We start from the raw sequence: 19,409 nt of genomic DNA, 5'->3' as shown, positions 1-19,409 counted from the left end.
CTGAAGGGGAGAGCTCTATCATTGAATAAAGACTTTTCTGGAGACCTTAAAAAGCCCATGGATTTGCAGCAGCTGACAATGATTCAGACATGCTGAGCAGACAACCTAGATGCTGTCACTGCTAAGATGAGGCACAATGAAATGAGAAGTTGTGCCAAGTAGGCTGTGTGTATCATACTGAGAGACAAGATGAACTCCTCTGACCTTGCCTTCAGTAACAAGCACACAGCACAGCAGACGGTCAATAAACAGGAACATCTCTCTTCCCACTTTTCCTCAAAGAAAAAACTCATCAACTATAAATGGCTCACTGCTCTCTCCGGTGATCAGGAACAGCATCCCAAGCAATCCTGCCATGAAACAGAGCCCTGGACAACACACAAGCGTGGGCATTCAGGTCTGCAGATAAACTCTCTGCAAGGACACAGAAGATGTGATTCCAGACTCATCTGGTAAGTCTCCTCCACACCTCCCTTTCCAGCCACTGCTTGGAGGTTGCTCATGAGCTCTGTAAAGCTAAAAGCTAACCCCAAAATTACATGACTGCGTACCTGACCTTCTGCTCCCCTTCTACATACACCTCTCCAAGGACAAATTCCTACCTGCCTCTCACACCTATCCTGCTCCACCTCTACTTTCCAATGGACTTATGCAGGATCTGTCCCTCTCCCAAGTCCTACAAGTCACAAGAGAATATAGGTCAAGACTGGATGGGGAAGGTTCTCCTCAGCATTTCTATCTCAGTCTCCTCCCACAAATTCTCAGGAACAAAGTGTTCTCGAGAGCCTTAAGACTGCAACATTTAACATTATATCTAAGCTAAAGTAATTTTAGATGACTAGATAATTTTATAGATGTGAAGAATTTAGTCTGGCTAAAACAAAGGGTAAATTTCATGGAATCAAATCCAAAACAGATAAATCTTTACTGTTTTACCTGATTTGTTTATTGGGAAGACCAGAGTATTTCCATTTTGGAGGTGGAAAACTCACTTTTTTACTACTCTAAGACTATGAGTGAAAGTCTCAAGTCTGTCAAAAAGAATGTTCACTTTTATAATAGGTTTGGTCTTCATCTACACTGAATTTTCCCAATAAATTAACTAAATTAGTACACTGAGCAGCTGGCATGAAATCAGTGCAACAACCCTTATCTGAAGGCACATTTTTCTGAGCAGTTGCAATGTGTGTTCTCCTCAGACATGGTACTTCAGCCAAATCACTGCTGGCCAGCTGGACAGCTGATAGAGCCTGTCAGAGACCAGATCTCAGGCAGGTAGCACTGCAGTTGTTTGCCATGTACCAAGGGGGGCTCATAATGAACTTATGGTGACTTTAAAAACACTTTTAAAGTGATCAGTTACTGTGGAGTGGAAACCTTCTGAAAATGGGAGGGATAAAATCCTAGCTTTGGATAATGTGAACTTTAAAGATTGGCCTTTTCATCCAGGAGTTCTGACCTGTATTTCTAATAGTGTTTGCTGTCCATGCCTCAATATGCAATGTCGAGAATCAGTGCTGGAGTTTTTTTATGTAATCACTGTAGCACAGTTTATTGGCTGCTGATAAATAGCTGCAATGAAATTGTTCAAAGGGCAATTTTTGCATACAAATCAAAACATAGAAATTTTTTCAGAAATCTTTCTGCCTGGTTTGTTCTTCCTGAGTGACATGGTCTCTTCTCAGACCAGCTCAATGTCTGCAATATGCAGAAACACTCAAGCCAGACATTCTTGATAGACGGGGTGTTTCTCATGTGGTGCCCTGCCTGCTGTGGCCAAAGCACAGGTCACTTGGCAGCAGATATTAGCTGTGTCATCTCAGATATTAGCTGGGGCAAGTTAATGAGGAAGAGGTTTGTTAAATTGAAGGGGGAGAGATTTTGGTCCCTGGAAAATGAGATGGCATGGGTTTGTGTGCGTTAGACTTAATTGACTGTCATGCATTGTGACCTTTACTGAAAGATGTAATTCAAGTAAGTCCAAAGAAGGAACGTGGATTCTAATGATCAACCTGAAATACAATCTCTCTCTATTACATCAGGCTGTACCCCCTAAATAGTACACAGCCTCCTCTAAGATAAATTCAGCAGATTACTTGTCTGGTAAATACTTTTTCCATTGATATCACTCAGATGCACCTTGCTCTCTAAGGATGGATAAATAAAAAAATCAATGCTCTTCAGCATGCAGTACATTACAGCTTCATGTTCCTATTTTACAGTAGTGTGTTGTTCTTACAGACATTTTGAATAAATCTAGGGCCATCTAAATTTAGATGTGTTTATTCATAATGGAGCATAGCTGTTCTGGGAACCTGCTCCTTTTATTTTTACTTTATTTAAGTACACTGAGTTTTTGAGGCCTGCAGCTCAAGTGGTATTGAATCCCTTCAGTCTTCAAAAATAAATGAAGTTCTTCTGGATGCAAAAGCACAGCACAGATACATCACACAGCATTAACTCTCTAGATGCTGTGAGTCCCTCCAGAGCATAGAATTATTAAATGGTTTTAGAAGTGACCCCAAAGATAATTTTGTTCTAACTCCCTGGCCATGGGCAGGGACATCTTCCACTACCCCAGGTTGCTCAGAGCCCCACTCAACCTGACCCTGAACACATCCAGAGATGGGGCATACATCCCTGGGTGTGTTCAAGTTTCTCTGGTAAACGTGTGCCAGTGCCCCACCACCCTCAAGTAAAGAATTGGTTCCTAGTATCTAATTCAAACCTTTCCTCTTTCAATCTGAAGCCATCCCCCCTTGCCCTGTAACTCCATGCCCTTGTCCAAAGCCTCTCCTCAGTTCTCTTGTAGCCCCTTCAGTACTGGAAGGGGCTCTAAAGTCTCCCTGGAGCCTTCTCTTCTCCAAGCTGAACAATCCCAGCTCTCTCAGTCTGTGTGCACACAAGAGGTGCTCCAGCTCTCTCTCTAGGCTGCCCTCTCAGCACCTATCATCCAGCCACTGCTGGCATTTCTGGCAGATAACCACAGCAGATACCTGATGGATACCAAAATTACCAGCTGGGAATATCCCACAGACAAAGACGAAAACTTCTAATTTTGCTCACCCTGCCATTACTTCCAAATGGAGCTGGCCAGAAACTGTCAGGAAGGCAGGCACATTGAAGAAATGGCTCTTTTCCACTGAATCCTCTTCCTCTCTTGATGTCTGTAACAATGAGGAACAAGTCAGACCATTGGTGTTTAAATAAAGAGCACAGCACGCAGCTTATTTTCCCTCTTTTCAAAGCATCAATTTTCACTTTCCTACCAAGATGAACAGAGAGGAGGAAGAGAAGAATCTCTATCATTTGTAGTTTGAAGCTTCATACAGCATTGCCTTCAAAATTCAATTTCAAGCCTGATGAGAAAATGGAGGAGTGTTTTCTGTGTCAGCCCCACTTTCAGAAAAAAATTGAAACACAGTGTTATTTTCTTTTCACAGGGAAATGAATTTGTTTCCACTGGAAAAAAGACAAACAGAAATAAAAAAAAAGCAGTGCAATATCCTCTTAAGATCTGTTATTCAGTCTTCAAAAATATCTCAACTGAAACAATATTAATTTGGAGACATCACAGCTTACGCATTATATAGGCAGTGAAAAATAAACTATGTTTCATTTCAGCTTTTGCATGGTTTTTTTCAGGTAATCAGATATTTTAAGTATAAAAATCTACAAGTAATAGAAAATTTAACAAGTTCAGTGTTCCATTATGAAAAACCTCAAAAGAAAAAAAAAGTCCGAAGAGACAATAGGCACAGATTTTAAAAAATATATACAAAAATTCATCTGAAAACAAGAATAACCTTTAATATTTACTGTGGGTGTCAAGCACTAGAACAGGTTGTCCATAGAGGCTGTAAAGCCTCCATCTGGGGAGATATAAAAAACTCAGCAGCAGAGTACTGGACAGCTCGCTCCAGCTGACCCTGTTTGAGCACAGTGAGATGGATTAGATGATCTCTAGAGGTCACAACTCAGTGACTTTTAAAGAAACATGAGGATAAATTATATTGTGTATCAACATCTTGTATATTTCAATGTCATCCCTAAACTTTGGAGGAGCCAAAGATTCAGGAGAAAAACAGAATGAAACCTCAAAGCTAATCTGAGGTCTGACTGATCTACATTCACTTCCAAACAAAGACTTTCTTCTGAAATAAGTTTGAAATACCCAAGGTGTAGCTCCTAGGAGTCATGCTAAGTGTTGCTAGTTCAGCTAAGTATGCCACTGCCTCCAGCCACCCCACTCCCCAGCTTGCTTTGTCACAGGGAGCCTTGTTCTCCAGCCTTTGATGGCCTACAACTTGCCATTTTTCTCTTATGAGCTTGAAGGTGTTGCTTTTGTTCTCAAAAAGCTCTGCTGCTCATCACAAAGATAAAACAGTGACTTCCAAAAACCTCAGATCACAAGGCAGTTTTATCTCTTCACAGCATCACACTGAAGAAAAGAGCAAGCTTGCCTTGTTCCACAGAGATCAATGAAAATATGACAATTTGTGGCTCTAACCCCAGGACTGCTTCCTTTGTTTCAGAGGTTCTGTGGTTCTAAAAAAACCAAACACCAAACTCTGAGGATGCAGAAGCAGGTCCCTACTGTTTTCATCAAATAAACCCAGAGCATTTGCTCAAAAACAATAAGGATATTAATAAACATCAAACATTCACATACTGTAGCCCCAGAACCATGGCCAGAACACTAAAGAGAAGAGCCATGGTTTCTGATTTCTCTTTTCCTGCAAGCTTAGTTCAGACATTCCTTGTTTCACCAGTGAAAAATCCCACCTAATCCTAAGGATGCAGCTTCTAAACAATGAGAAGGAGACAAACTAGAAGCAAGAAAAGAACAAGAAGTCAGCCACAAAATCTCATTGCTCCCCCCCAATCCACAAACAGGATATAACTGTCTCCAGGAGCTGGGGCCTGGTTTATTTATAATGACTTTGTGTAATTTTTCATTCTTCAAATTAGATGTGATCTCAGAGAGACATAAGGAAAAGAGAAACACAGTGACTAAATAAAGCGAGACAATCTACAACTCAACTGGGCTCCTGAAAACCTGCAGCCTGTTTGAGAGGTCACTGAGAGATCCCAAGATGTTTGTCTGCATTGTGAGCAGCTCCTGAATGGCTTCAGACAGAAGGTGAAGCATAAACACAGCAATATTTAGATTAAATGTTACTGCCACATCACCATCTGATCACCTCCCCTCTCCACAGCTGCCCACTTACTCTCTCTCATCCTAAGGCACAATACTCAATACAATGGCACAACACAGCTCATGCAGAAAACTTTTCTGTGCAGGAAAAATGAAATACCTCCCTTTTTGTTCAGAATGGACACCTTCAGCAAGGGGAGATTCCAAAATTAGCAGCTGCACATTTCATAGGTACAAGTATCAGCTAATCCACTGGAGGTGATTCCTCCACTTTATACATTTGAGCACAGGCCAATGTTCCCAAGTGCCTGTGCCCCAGATTCATGCTCAGCCTTTTAGATCAAGATGGCTTCTTTATTATATGAAACCACAGCAACTGGTACAAAATAAACAAATGGTAGGGGACACTATCCCTTCACTGCTTACACTGGCTGAGACTGGTTTTCATGTCCATGACCAGCAAAATGAAGCAACAACACTGTGGTGCTTCTACTTCAATTAGATGGACGCTTCTCCCAATTCCCAACCCCAAAACAAGGACTTGATAAAAGATTAGGAGGTGAATTATGGGTGTCCTTTCAAGCTCTTTCCATCCCAGAGTTGACAACTACCCAAATTACAATGGGGGAAAAGGGAGAAAGAATCTGTATGAAACATCTTGGTGGCTCAGAGCAAATGTGCTATAAACATGCTAGTATTTGACATCAGCTTCAAAGGCTTTTTATTCTCATTCTAAATACAAGAACAACTGGATTTAGTACCTGTTTTGTTCTCCATCTCCTCAAATGTCTAATGATTTAATTTAAAATTATTCCCTTTGATGTCAGTCTTGTATTAACTTCTCCTTGAGGCAATTAGCTTCAGGAGAGTACAAACTGTTTGATTCTGTCTTACACTCTATGCAAGCCAAAAGCATGAAGGGATCAGAGAGGACTTGAAAAGCTCACAGAAATCATTGCTGTAGCTCTAGCCCAGGCCCACACAACCATGCTGCTGCAGCTTCCCAGAAACACATCTTTAATCCAGATTTGCCCTCTGTGACACCCCATTATAAACATTATTGGATTTTCCTTTTCAGACAACCCCTGCAAAATTTCTAACTTCTAAGAAGTCCTCCTTGCAATTCCAGTCCTAATTCTGACCAGCTGGACTTGCACTGAGCAACAGCAGCTGGTTCTGCCGAGACACACATCTCATAAACATGTACTGGAATGCATAACATCTCATAAATACAGACTGGACAGGCAGATATGAATCAGGTAGAAATGAGGAGGAACTGGGAGAGCTAGAACATGAAACAGCCAGCTGTCCCTCAGCTCAGGTCCAGCTTACCCTGATCCCTGCTGAGCACTTCTCTGAAATACCAGTCTCTCAGGCACTGGCTGCCTCCCAGAGCATCACACATCTCTAAAAGGTTAAACACCTTACGGACACTAATACTGTGTTGTGTTTAACTGTGATTCTCCCCAGCAGATCCCAGCTTTCTTTGGTGCTGACAAGGATATTTTTCAGTAGTACCAAAGGGATGGTAGGAGTAAGTTTCTGCATCTTCAGGAGCAGGTACATATTGCTGGTGCCACAGCTGGCACAGCCACAAACCTGCACCATCAGGAACATAAAAACTTTGACATTGACTCCTGTGAGTGAGGGGCAAAAAACCCTCGAAAACTCAACAACCTCCAGATGCATTTTAGAGAAGAACTATACCTGGGCAGTTCTTCAGGCTTACAGTTAAATGTCCTTTCAAGCAATGAAATGGCCTGATCCAGACCCTGGCTTCAGCCAGGTGCCATGAGGTGTGCATGGGAAGAGACAAGGCTCACACAGAGCACATTTTACCTCTGACAGGGAGAGTGCAGCACTCCTTACACATAGAGAGTGGTCCCAGGAAGGAATATGGCCACAGGTAATAAAAACTACATGTGAGATCTTCTTTAAGGAGCTGTGAATGCATGATACAGCTGTTATACTTTGGAACTCACTGCATACTGAGTTCTCTTAAAAGGCTGCAGCTGGGCAGCAGGGAAAGTGGCTGTGGAGACCCACACTGAACCAGCTGGAGTGTCCTGGGCCAGACAGGCTCTTACAGAGCACTGAGAAGCCTTCACCTTCTCCACATCAGATGAAAGCAACCATACAAAGAAAATTTTCCAGGCAGCAAAGTGGAAAAGAGAGCAAGAGACTCAGAAAACAGGGAGTCTTCAACACTGCAGACAGAGTGGGAGGCTACTGAAAATAGCAGGGAACAGACATGCAGCTGGGTCACAGGGATGAAAGTACGGCAAATTTCTTAGGACGCAGCCACAGAAGGTGACTGAGTAAAGTTTCTTGCAACATAAAAAGCTGCTAAGAATTCTAGACTTCAGAAGAAATAAAAAAGAAAAATAACCAAGAAACCAAAAAAGCAAGGAAAGAATCTGTGCTGAGGTGTAAGTGCTAAAACTGCTGGTATAGGGGAATTATTTTCAGATTAAAATAGAAAAAGGGCTATCTGCCCCTGCTGATCTGCATTCTCCCTATTTCAAGAATTACCTCATCCTGCTCTGGATGATACTAAAACACTGCTTTCAACAGTCAAACTTCTTCTAGTATTTTCAATATATTTACTTTATAGAAAGAAGCACAAACAAGATGCTTTCTCCCCTACATGCTCCCACTACAGGAAGACACTGTCAACAGTGCAGAAAGCCACAAGACGGTGTTGCTGATGTGGGTTAGGTTCTGTCTAGTAGTCTTCACACTTCTGGTAGTTTTTCCTCAAACCTACACTTTTCAGGTGGAAAAGTTTCCTCCGGAGTTGTTAGCATCTTGTGACTTATTTATTCTTTAAAATGTCCTCTGCTTACTGCACTCTTTTCACCATTACAGTACTTCATTTTAAAAACATTTAGTTGATTTGCCCAGCAGAGAGGGAATATGGATTCTCCCCCATCCCAAGTCCTAATATGAGACCCAAAGCTATGTACAGACTCATCAGTAAATCCAAAACCAAACAAAGATAATGAGGAAGCTGAGCATATAAACAAACAAATCCTACAGGATTAAGAGTTTTGGGAATCAAAGACCACATTTCAAAAAGCCTTTTCATTCTAACTTCAGATACATTTTTCCCCATTTCTTCAACTCACATGTAAAAACATATTCATACTCTCTTCACTTTCCATCCTTTCAAAAGAATGCACAGGCCTGAGCAGCCATCAGATGTTAGTCAGAGGATTAAAATTGTGCTAGTAAGAGAAAACAGCTATTTAAAGGCAATAGTACATAGTGGGTACATAAGCAGCCTCTACTATAGTCCTAAAGGCTATGCAACCAAAGCCTTCAACTTACTTCACCTGCAGCAGATCAGCAAAACTGGTGAGACTATTAGTTCTACACACTGCCCAAGGGAGCTAAAAAAAAAAAAAAAAGAAACAAACCCAAAAGGCAGAAAAACTCCAACCTGTTAACAGCAGATGTACTGCAACTACTACAAATTCAGGAGTATTAGGACACCAATTCTGGCTGCAGCTAGAAGACGGGTCTTAAAGAACAGGATTTAAATATTTTTTGAAACCGAAGAATCTAATTTGAAGGTTGTTTTCATCAACTCCCATCACCAGAAATCTTAGTTCCTCCTCAAATCTAAGTGGAACATGAATTTATATTCTCCCTTGTCCTGTTCAAACAGTGAATTAAAGGCTAGTTTAGAAAGTGACTGAATACAGCAGACAAGAATGTCTCGATAGTTGGTTTGGTTAAAAGCACATGAAGATTCTGGGCTTTGCTGCAAACACCATACCCTTATTATTATGTCTGACACCCTTCTGTGACTCCTATTTTGTGTCTGACAGCATTACATACATCACATGACATACAAGGCAGGCTCAATCTTCTCCATGTTTTCACTGTCAAAAAATAGTATCAGTGCTCCAGCGGAGTGACGTGACCCCAGCAGGATAGCAGGCAGCCTCAGAATTCTGCTAGCCAGGACCAGTTGTGAATAGGGCTTTGCAGAAACAAAACTAAGTCCTAAATTAAGCCAGACAGTGAAGTTGTAATCAAAGAAAAAAACAGGAAATCAGGGAGAATTCCCCTCCTCCCAGCAGCAAGTGGGTTTGTGAATTCCTTCCTTTATGGCACAGGCCATTTAATGGGGCCTGACTTGGCATTTAGTGCACACCTTTCAAGCTGTAGTTACATTTCTCCAAGACAGGTACTATTTGTACCTCAGCAATCCCACTGGAGAGGAATAAAATATCCACCTTGAACCACGCATTTAGATAAGATCCAGTTTATACAAGTTTCAGGCTCACAGTTTAGCACCTCAATCAGCATTTGCATCAGGGCTGCTGTCACCACCAGCCACCTACGCTGCAGTCCTGCATCCTCTACAGCTTTCAAGTGGATACAATTTGTCCCGAAGACGCAAAACACTGTACAGCTGCAAACTGCATAATGTTTCCATCATTAAGTGTCACTTGTTTTCACGTCTTAATTTGCATGCAACAGCCTGGAGTGAACCTTGGGTAGCATTAAGGCATCTCAATTAAACAGGAACAATTTAGTTTAGCTAATCAACCCTATTGTCCCAGCAAGCAAAAAGCTGAGCCACATGTACTGGTCTGGAAGGGAATCACTGGTAGCACAGGTTAGACCTTGAGATCCTGGAGAACAAGCAGACAGAAGCTTTTTTTGTCACAAGGCTGTGCAGAGTGGAAGACACGATCTCACAAGTAACTGCTACCTCAACAAATTTTCTTTTGCTTACAGATGAGTCACCAGCAAAGCTGGAGACAATACGCATACGAGGCAATGGATGCTGTTGTTTGAGACAGAAGACTGAAATTCACATACAGAAGTATAACAGGCAGTGGGATTCTGTATGATTAATGACTGTGGGGTCAGGAATCATGAGAAATTTGTGGGGAAGATCTTAGTGGTTATGGCTGTGTTTCAGTTTCACAGGAGGTTCTGACCCATGATGTGAAGTATTCTTATAACAACAGATTGTGGCAGTAATTTGGTGTTTATGGAGAAACTCGACAATATGGGGGGAGAATTCCAGCACACAACAGGAGTAGCTTGTAGGGAGAAACCTGTATGTACAAGCTGGTGAAAAGGAGTTTCAGATACTGCTGACTTTTTTTTAAAGAATTATCACATGATTAATTATATTCTTTGTTTCAAAGCTAAGAAATACTTGAGTGTAGTAGTCTGTCCTGAATGGCCCATCCCATCTCTTGGGCTCTTATGATCACATCATTCTGTTTACTAAGATGTTCCACCTCCCTCTGTTATTCTTTGTAAATTTTTCCACAGCACCAGGAATAGAACAACCTCATCAGTACAAAAGGTGATGATTAACGCACAATATAGCAACAAAATAAAAGATAATGTATCTGTTTAACTGTCTAAATTATTAGTTGAAACAAAGGATTTCTTTATTAAAAAATCACAGAAGTACATAAAAGGGTTTATGAAGAGAAATATTTCCTCTAACCATTAATAACTCAAGAACTGCTTTACAAAAAACCAAACCAAACAAACTTTATGAAACCCAACTTACCTCAATTTGAAAGAGTTCCCCAGCACCTTCACAGTCATTGGATGTAATTATGGGGGTATGAATATGCACATATCCATTATCCTGGAACAGACAGAACAGCAAAGTTAACAGCTGTCACCCTGAAGGATGACATCAACCAGTACACATAACTAGGCCATTAGCCCCCAGCCAGGACAGCACATGGAGTCTTTTGGGCAGCTTCTGGGACAGATGACAAACTAAATGCTACCATGATTTATACATCATTGTTTACTATCAGTGTGTTTTCCTCCAGGTTTCAAAACCAAAAGAGATTTATGTCATTACTATGAGTTTTTTGCAATGGCCTATTTCCATACCATTCTCCTTTCTTCTCACTTCCCCCAGCATTTTTATAGTTTTGGGCAGTTTCAATCAAATTCACCCCTAAGACCTCAACACTTTGTTTCTTTCAGCTTTTTGGAAGACAGTGGTAGGCAAGGACACACTTTGTGTGCTGCATTAAGAGACGTGACCAAATGTGTTGGATGACAAAAATCACGTACTGGATGAAAGAGACCTTAAAAACACCCAACCACCCATAAAGTGTCAGTCCTACTTTGCATCTTCTAAGATACTGAAGTCAAACTGATTTTAAGAGACAGGGTATACCCTGGCTTGGTTCTGGTCTAGGTACCTGCAGAATTACACATTCATGTAATAGTTCATAAATCCAGCAGAGGCCTCTGAAACCAGTAAGGCTGAATGAAGAGAGCCCCTGTTCTTTGGATTTCTCTGCAGTGCAGCCATGGCTTTTAAAACAGCTGCAACCCAATATTCAGTGGATAGATACATCTTAGCTGCACAGCTTTTACCAGAATAATATAATTCAGCCAGTCACATGAGAGGTCTTGGTCCTTATCACCAGCTTGTTAAGGGACTAGGAAGACAGAAGTAGTATTTACTGCCCACTCTAAAATTAATTTGGAACAAAAACCTCACATGGACATGCAATGCATTTTGTGGGAGTACAGTAACACCACCAAGAGGGAGCAAAGTCCCTGCAGTCAGCTCTAGGCTACCTTGGTTACAGGTGCAAATTCCTTGGCTCCTCACTGGGATCCAGTTACTGCACAGAAGGAAGTCTGGGATCCAGAGCTACTTGCTTTGCCTGGAGAAGGAAGTTTCAGTCTACCAGTACAAAATGCAGGCCTCTGACACAGTTCTCTGCATATTCAGGGCCCTGCTGGTGACATGGCCTCCCAGATCCACATGAGATGTTAAAAAATGCCTAAATTCCTTATACAGTGGTAGCAGTTGCTGTAAAGAAGCACGCTTCACATAGAAGATCCCTTACATGCTTTGGAAAGTACTGCAAACTGCACAGATCTGAAATAAGAGAATCCCCATAAAACCTCTTGGATAATTCCCCTTATAAAAGCTTCTAAAATAATTCAAGTTGCATTACTGGCTCTCACAAACCTGGAACTTAACCTACAGAATGGAATTTGCCATTCACAATGCAACTATCTTACTGTGCCTAGGAACAATGTTCCTATCCCACATGGACCACAATTCTCAGAAGATTTAAAAAGGACATTTTAGCTTTCAACATCCAAACCAAAGGCACTTGGCACTAGTCATTCATTCCTGGAAATGAACAGGCTAAAATAGAAAGGTTTTTAAAGTTACAGAGAGTCTTGATAATTTTGTGTATTCAAAGAGCTCCACTTATTTTCTTCCACCATTAAGCTCCTTACAGCTTTGCCCAGTGAAAATGGTCAAATTATACTTTGTAGCTACGGTATGTTCTGACATTGTCAAGTTGGAAATTGCAATATTCTTGGGATGATGCAAGTGGCAATTTTAAGACTTCCTTCCATTAGAGACAGAATAAAACCACAGACATTCCTGGTACTAGGAGAGTTCTCACACAAGCATTTATAAATATCAGGTCTGGGACCAAATCTTGCCTTATTCCTTTAAAAATAACTTTAGTGTAGCTGCTGCTGCTAAATTGATGATAGAGTCTATTACAAAATAGAGTTCTGCTCTTGAGCACTGTAAACAGGAAGGATTGTCAGAGTCTGAGCAGGAGGGGGTTTGGAGAAGCAAAGTCTGAGTAAGGCTGTTTTGTACCTCGGCTGCCTGCCTGTCCAGGTTTGGAAGCACAAAGCGTTGTAGGCCATGCCATCTAGTGGCTCGACACCGGCACAGACTGATTCCCAACACAGCTGGCCTCTGTCTTGGGAGCCGGCACAACGCTGAAACCAGCAGCTTTACCTGACATGGGACCCCCCACCCCGCCCCAACAAAACCCACAAAACTCATTCAAACACCATGCAATCCCACACAGGCAGTTGTCAGAGCAAGTAAGCCTTCTTTGCCATTGCAGGCAACAAAGACCAGCTAACCTGGAACCAGAAATTCATCTGAACATTTCTAACCAGTTTCTTAGGCCACACTAATTATTACAGATGAATTTTGTCATCAGAATTATCTGAATGTGATTCTATTCTATCTAAAGCCAGCTTATCTAAACTAAAACATGCTTATTTCCAGGAACAGCTTTAAAGAAAGGCTCAGGTGTGCTAGAGGACTCACTACCTTTCTTTTTCTAGTCACACATGTGACTAGAATCTATGTGACATCTGGCATCAGAGCCAATTCACTGCTCCCCTGCCTGCAAAAAGTCTGTGCTGTGCTCACAGCTTAAGAGTGACACATTCAGAAAACACAGGTGGCTCCCACCCATGAGTTTCAAATGCACCAGACCAGGAGTGTCATAACGTCAGCCAACAGCATCCACACAGACTTGCATTGCAGTAAGAGGCAAGAACTGAGAATAACATGAAGCTCTGAGTCAGCTGGTCTGTGTTCCTGCATCACAGATTTTTCCATGTGGGCGGAGGTTTCTGTCCAAGGACCATAAGGTCACTGCAGAGGATGGGTTAAACACAATCATATTATGTTGTGTTCCACAGACCACACACTTGCAGGCAATTATACTGCAACTCTGTGAAAGGGATAAATAACAGGAAATGGGTGGAAAGACACTGACAGGCCACAGATGCACTAACCAACATAACCAACTGCATAAGCAACAGTCTGGCCAAGGTGCAGCCAGGCTCTGGCCTGGAAAGAAAACCACTGTGTGCAAAATCCATGTCATGCTCCTTTCCCTGCTAACCTGCTCCCATAGAGCCAGCCTGGGTGGAGTGTTCTACTCGAGAGGCTGGGTACAGAAGGGATTACCTGGAAGAAGGAGTGGATGCTGGCAGTGGCCTCACTGCGGATTCGCAGCAGGGCGCCCAGCGTGTTGTTCCTGCAGCGCAGGTGAGGGAACTGTCGGACGTACTCCAGCGGGTGCCTCTCCCTCATTTTCAGGGGAAATGACTGGAAACAACAAGGAAATCAAAGTAAGAGGATGAGAACTTGGGAGTCCATGCAGTTTTATTGCTATTCACAGAATGCCATCTCGCCCTACTAAAACTCAGTCACCATTACAGAGCACAGAAGAACGAGATGCTTTTGCCTATCCTCTCTGCTTATTTTGTGTATTTTACAATGCATACAGCAGAGCAAGATCCATGAACATGAGAGGAAGTATCAGCATTCTAAAAGACTCCACCTTTTGGATGTTGAGCCCCTCTGAAACCCAGCTGTTCACCTCACTGCTGCAACAGCAAGCTGGTTCTGAACGTGCCTGTGGCAGATATGGCTCTTCCAGCTGCATAACCTGGAGTGTCTTGCCAGTTCCACTGTTTCTCCAATCCATGGTAAGCCACCTGCACAGGTAAGTGCTTCAGGGTGGGACAAAGGCATACTCCTAACTGTCAGCCTGTGCACATTTTCCATGGAGAAATGGCTCTGTCACAGAAAAGAGCTTTCATGGTGATCCGATGTTTCTCTTTTGATGCACCCTACAGACACCGCTGACAAATCAAAGTCTGCAGGATCACTCAGACTTAAAGAAAATACAGTTTCAAGCATGTTTTGTTGGATACTTGGCCCTTCAAGAATTGATTTCTAGCAGTCCTACCCCTTCTGCTACAGTGACATACCCAAATATCACAAGGTCCCACCACATGAATGGTTTCAGCTTGCAGCTCCATGTTTTGCATCTTATGAGGACTTTTGACAAGCTTCCCTTGCACTTCCACTGCACTTCCAAAAGTCAGGTCTCTAAGAAACAAAGAAAAAACAACAGCTTAACTAGGTGCTGATACAACTACATCCAGAAGAGAGATTCCTGTTAATTTAGCTGGATTACTGAGGATCACAAGAGATGCTATAGCCATAGAGCTTAACTGACGAAATGAAAAATTATTAAATGCAGAGGTGGGAATGGGAAGAGACTCACAAAGATATAGAAGAATTTAGAACAAGGCAGGAATGTTGGACAAGCAGGGAGAACAGTGACAGGTTTTTATCATAAGAGGCTCTTGGTGGAGACAAATGCGGCTGGCCAGTCCCTGGCACAGGGAAGGAGGCCTAAGCAGACCCCTCCAAGCACTGCTCAGCACATGTATTTCTCCAGTTATTTCAAATGGACCTACCTCTTTTCCAGGCTGGGATCAGCAACCACCTGGAGGCTTTCCAAAGAACTCCCATCATTTATGTGCAGGAACAAAACTTCCTTCTGGGATCGGACAGAGCGAACCCAGCCCTACAAGTAAAAGAAAAAGAGATTTGTTATTTTTTGGCAGGAACGCTGTGTGCTCATGCTCTTCTTCCAGCTGAGCTGGACACACCACTTCAGGCCTACTTCAGTTTCTTACTGAAATCAAAGTAACTGTTTCTTTAGAGGCAAAAAAATAATGATAATAAAAAACAAAAAGAAAAAAGTTAATGTCAGTTTTTGACTTCAAAGCAGAGAGAAACGAATCCTTAGGCAGAGACATCCTTCTGAGGCAGAGTCTCTTCCTGAGAACAGCAAGGATTAAAAAGATGTACCTGCACCTTTGGGGAGCCGAGAACACAATGCAATGAAGCACTCTAAAGATGTAAAGTGTTTTGGCAAAGTACATATTCCTATAGGTGATGTCCCTTCCAAACTCTTCTTACTAAAACAGGAGAGACCAGTAATGCACTATTCTTCATTACAATACACTCAAGACCATTCTGATGGTTTCCAGTATCAGTTTTGTTGTTGCATCCTTGTAGTAAGGTTCCAATGTTTCAAATCTTCCAATCTGTTCACTACTGGTTTATGTGCCCTAAAATGCTGGACTGCTAAAACAATGTTGCATGTTGCAGCCAATAGATTCACATGAAAAACTATGTATTCATGCAAAACAAAAATAAAAATTATTGCCTCGGATGTTTTTCCTTTCATCTCAAAAACCAAGACTGCTTCATTGAGCCCATGGAGAAAAAAAAAAAGCTATTAAGAAAAAAATTTAGAAATACTTTGTTGAGTTTCATGAAAAGCATAAAACTAATGATACCCCAATTCTTTGTAACAGCAAAACAGGAAAACTGACCATGTACAGTGCAGGCTAAATGTCTTAATTTGAGTTTTTTAAAGACATATAAATTTTAATTGCTTTTTTATGGGAAACATTAAGTCAGTACCAAGGCAGCAAGCAACAGTAATAGCATGCAAAATGTAACTCCCATAGTTGCTGCTCAGCTCAGCAAAGCTGAGACAAAGCTGGCCTTCAAAGCAAAATTATCTGCTGAGAGCCTTGCAGATCAAATTCTAACAATATTGTAGAGAACTAAACTCAGTGCTGATTAAACAACCAAACTGCCTCTTTTCCAGCCAGTTTCATCTTTTTCTTAACTGGAAGGGACCAAATAGTCCCAATGACTTCAAACTGGGCAAGTGCTTTAGGGATTTTTTACCAGGAAAACGAATTCAAATCCATCTACTTCTGTCACCCAGACAGAACAAACCAAGAATTAAACAGCACCAGAAGTAAAGTGTGTTATAGTTTTAAGAACTACTACTAGCACAGGCAAGCATTACACAGGCTTGTATAACATGCTTTCCATACTCTATGTAAGAACCATAGAAGATTTTAAAGACATGAATCTAGTGAGTCAGACAGGGTAAACCACCAGAAGGAAGAACTAATGCAAGAAACATGATCATCTGGGCATCCTCTTATTTGTATAGTGAAAGTATAAGGTATTTCCTACAGTAACCTGCCTGAAGCTGTTGTGCTTATCCTCTGTATTCCAGGAACACACCACGTGTGTTATACTGGATGCATGTTTAATGTATAATGGCAGGTATTTTTCCTCCCCACAAACACTCCTTAACAAAACACACCAAAAATGAGCAAAGAAACATTCTCAAGAGCTTTTTTTGCCACCTCATCAAGCAGTTCTGGAATCTTTTAAATAGGAGGAATCTTGCATCCTGCAATAGGAAGGAAAAGCACACCCACAGGCTTGTATTGGAGCAGCAGAGGCTGCAGCAGCAATGTTCTGACCACTTCATACCTACCAGAATAAATGTACAATAAAAGTGACAACCCTGACTCTAACAATTAGACTGCACATTCCAACAATTGGGCCATTATAAGGTTGGATTTAAGCCAGACCAGATTCCTAGCCCATTTTAATACAAAACCCCCACATTTTGGTAGCAAAGGGGAAGAGCAAAGCAGCAAGGGTCTGGAGGACAGGGAAGATGGAGGAATGACAGTATTGCAAACTTTAGCATCGGTTTATTCTAGCTTGCATTATTCATCAAACTACATCCAAAAAGAACCGACACTGGATGAGCTTCTTCCTACCCTATTAGGCTTAACCTATGTGTGAGCAGGAATACCAGTGTGTTACAAACTGGTTTTTGGGTTAGTAGAATTACAGAAAAGTTTGAACCGGAAGGGCCCTTAAAGGTTATCCAGTTCTAATCCCACTGCCATGGGCAGGAACACCGTTCACTAGACCAGGTTGCTCCAAGCCCCATCCTGGCCTTGAACACTTCCAGGGATGGGGCAGCTACATCTTCTCTAGGCAACCTGTGCCAGTGCTTCACCCCTCTACAGTGAGAAATTTCCTTCTTATAAATCTAAATGTATCCTCTTTCAGTTTTGTTTAAAACGGTTACCAAGTACCCCAGTCCTTTTCATATTCGTCCAGAAATACTGACAAGTGCATAGCCCTGCAGGGAAGCAGGGACTCTGTGTGTGCAACCACCGCTCTGCCAGTTGCAAACACCACAAGAAAGGGGAACAATCCCATGCCAAGGAAAAGTGCCCCATAGCTAAAATGCCCATTAATTCCAGGCCATCTTGGTTCACAAGAGGAGCCAAATACAAACGTCAGGGGAAGTGTTACCGATGGTTCTACTGACACTGCTCTAAACCTGGACGTATGTGGCACAACACCTGTGAAAAAGCTTTAAATACAGCAGCACACAGGCAATGGCTCGCTCTCCGGAACAGATAAATCCAACGCAGCGGAGAGCACGTTCAGCACAACCCAACACGGTGACAACGCTGCTCCGCACACGCCGAGTGACCCCGAGGCTCCGCTGGCTGCGACAGCAGGGCGGGAGAACGGACACACAGAGCGGCTCGGCACGGCGGCACAGCAGATCCGGGAGCTCAGCAAAACGCTCTGCAGGGCTCCCGCTTCGCTCCATGAAGCACGGGCGTGGGCCGTGCCCCTCCAGGCCCTCCTGTCCCCTCCGCTCGGTCCCTGGGCCGGGCGCCCTGGCACACACACCCGCACTCTGACCGGCCCCGGGGGGCACACACACCCGCACTCTGAGCGGCCCCGGGGGGCAGGGCACACACACCCGCACTCCGAGCGGCCCCGGGCACACACCCGCAGTCTGACCGGCCCCGGGGGGCACACACACCCGCACTCTGAGCGTCCCCGGAGGGCACACACACCCGCACTCTGAGCGGCCCCGGGCACACACACCCGCACTCTGAGCGGCCCCGGGGGCACACACACCCGCACTCTGAGCGGCCCCGGGGGGCACACACACCCGCACTCTGAGCGGCCCCGGGGGGCACACACCCGCACTCTGAGCGTCCCCGGAGGGCACACACACCCGCACTCTGACCGGCCCCGGGGGGCACACACACCTGCACTCTGACCGCCTCCGCCGGCTCCCGCGCCCCCAGCGCCTCGCGCACCCGCAGCCGCACGGCCCGCGGCAGGGAGGCGCAGCGGCGCAGGGCCCGCCACCCGCCCCGGGCGCACAGCATGGCGAGGCCCAGCGGGGCCGCTCCCCCAGAGCCCGGCCCGAGCCCGGCGCCCGCTCCCGGTTCCTGCACGGGCCCACGTGAGTCCGCCTGCCTCCCGCCGCCCCACGTGACGGCCCGCCCAGCCAATGGCCGCCCCGACTGCCCCCGGCCAGCCAATCGGAACAGAATGAGCCTCTCGGCCCACCTGTTCCGCCTCCCTGCCGCAAGCGGCTCTGGGAAATGTAGTTCTTCGTATGGGGTGGCGGCTCCTAGCGGGACACGTGGGAATGGCATCCCCGCGAGTGGGAGTGAGGATGCTCCGTGGCCACGAGAGGGATCCCGTGTTGGGACACAAGGGATCCCCGTGGCGGGGGTAGGGTATCCTACTGATCGTTGGGACAACCTCAGCAGCAGCGCGATCTGGAGGTGGCGTGCGGTGCTTCTCGGGGGGCTTCAGCCACTCTCCTGTCCTTCTGGGTTTCTCTCAGGGAGCAGTGGCTCTCTCGTGCCCCTCGACATTCCTCACTGCGAAAAATGCCTATTTTATGATTGGCTTTTCTCAAATATTAAAATTAATATTATATGTGTT

The 19,409-nt window shown here is 43.8% G+C and overlaps 1 protein-coding gene across 2 annotated transcripts in view; it reads right to left on the bottom strand.

Annotated features, from left to right (window-relative positions):
• Positions 1 to 18,841, bottom strand: part of NARS2 (asparaginyl-tRNA synthetase 2, mitochondrial) — a 48,979-nt gene extending 30,138 nt beyond the window's left edge. For both annotated transcript variants that reach the window (XM_058019103.1, XM_058019104.1), the window contains exons 1-6: positions 18,719 to 18,841; positions 15,224 to 15,333; positions 14,729 to 14,849; positions 13,920 to 14,060; positions 10,707 to 10,787; positions 3,067 to 3,167 (exon numbers count right to left, since the gene is read on the bottom strand). In XM_058019103.1, the coding sequence (XP_057875086.1) occupies positions 3,067 to 3,167; positions 10,707 to 10,787; positions 13,920 to 14,060; positions 14,729 to 14,849; positions 15,224 to 15,333; positions 18,719 to 18,841 (677 nt within the window). The remainder of the gene's footprint in view (positions 1 to 3,066; positions 3,168 to 10,706; positions 10,788 to 13,919; positions 14,061 to 14,728; positions 14,850 to 15,223; positions 15,334 to 18,718) is intronic.
• Between the last annotated feature and the right edge of the window lie 568 nt (positions 18,842 to 19,409).

This window comes from Melospiza georgiana, chromosome 2, assembly GCF_028018845.1.
Source record: "Melospiza georgiana isolate bMelGeo1 chromosome 2, bMelGeo1.pri, whole genome shotgun sequence".
In the NCBI taxonomy this organism is placed as follows: domain Eukaryota; kingdom Metazoa; phylum Chordata; class Aves; order Passeriformes; family Passerellidae; genus Melospiza; species Melospiza georgiana.
The sequence above is the reverse complement of the archived record's forward strand: the minus strand, read 5'-3'. Positions and strand labels throughout refer to the sequence as shown.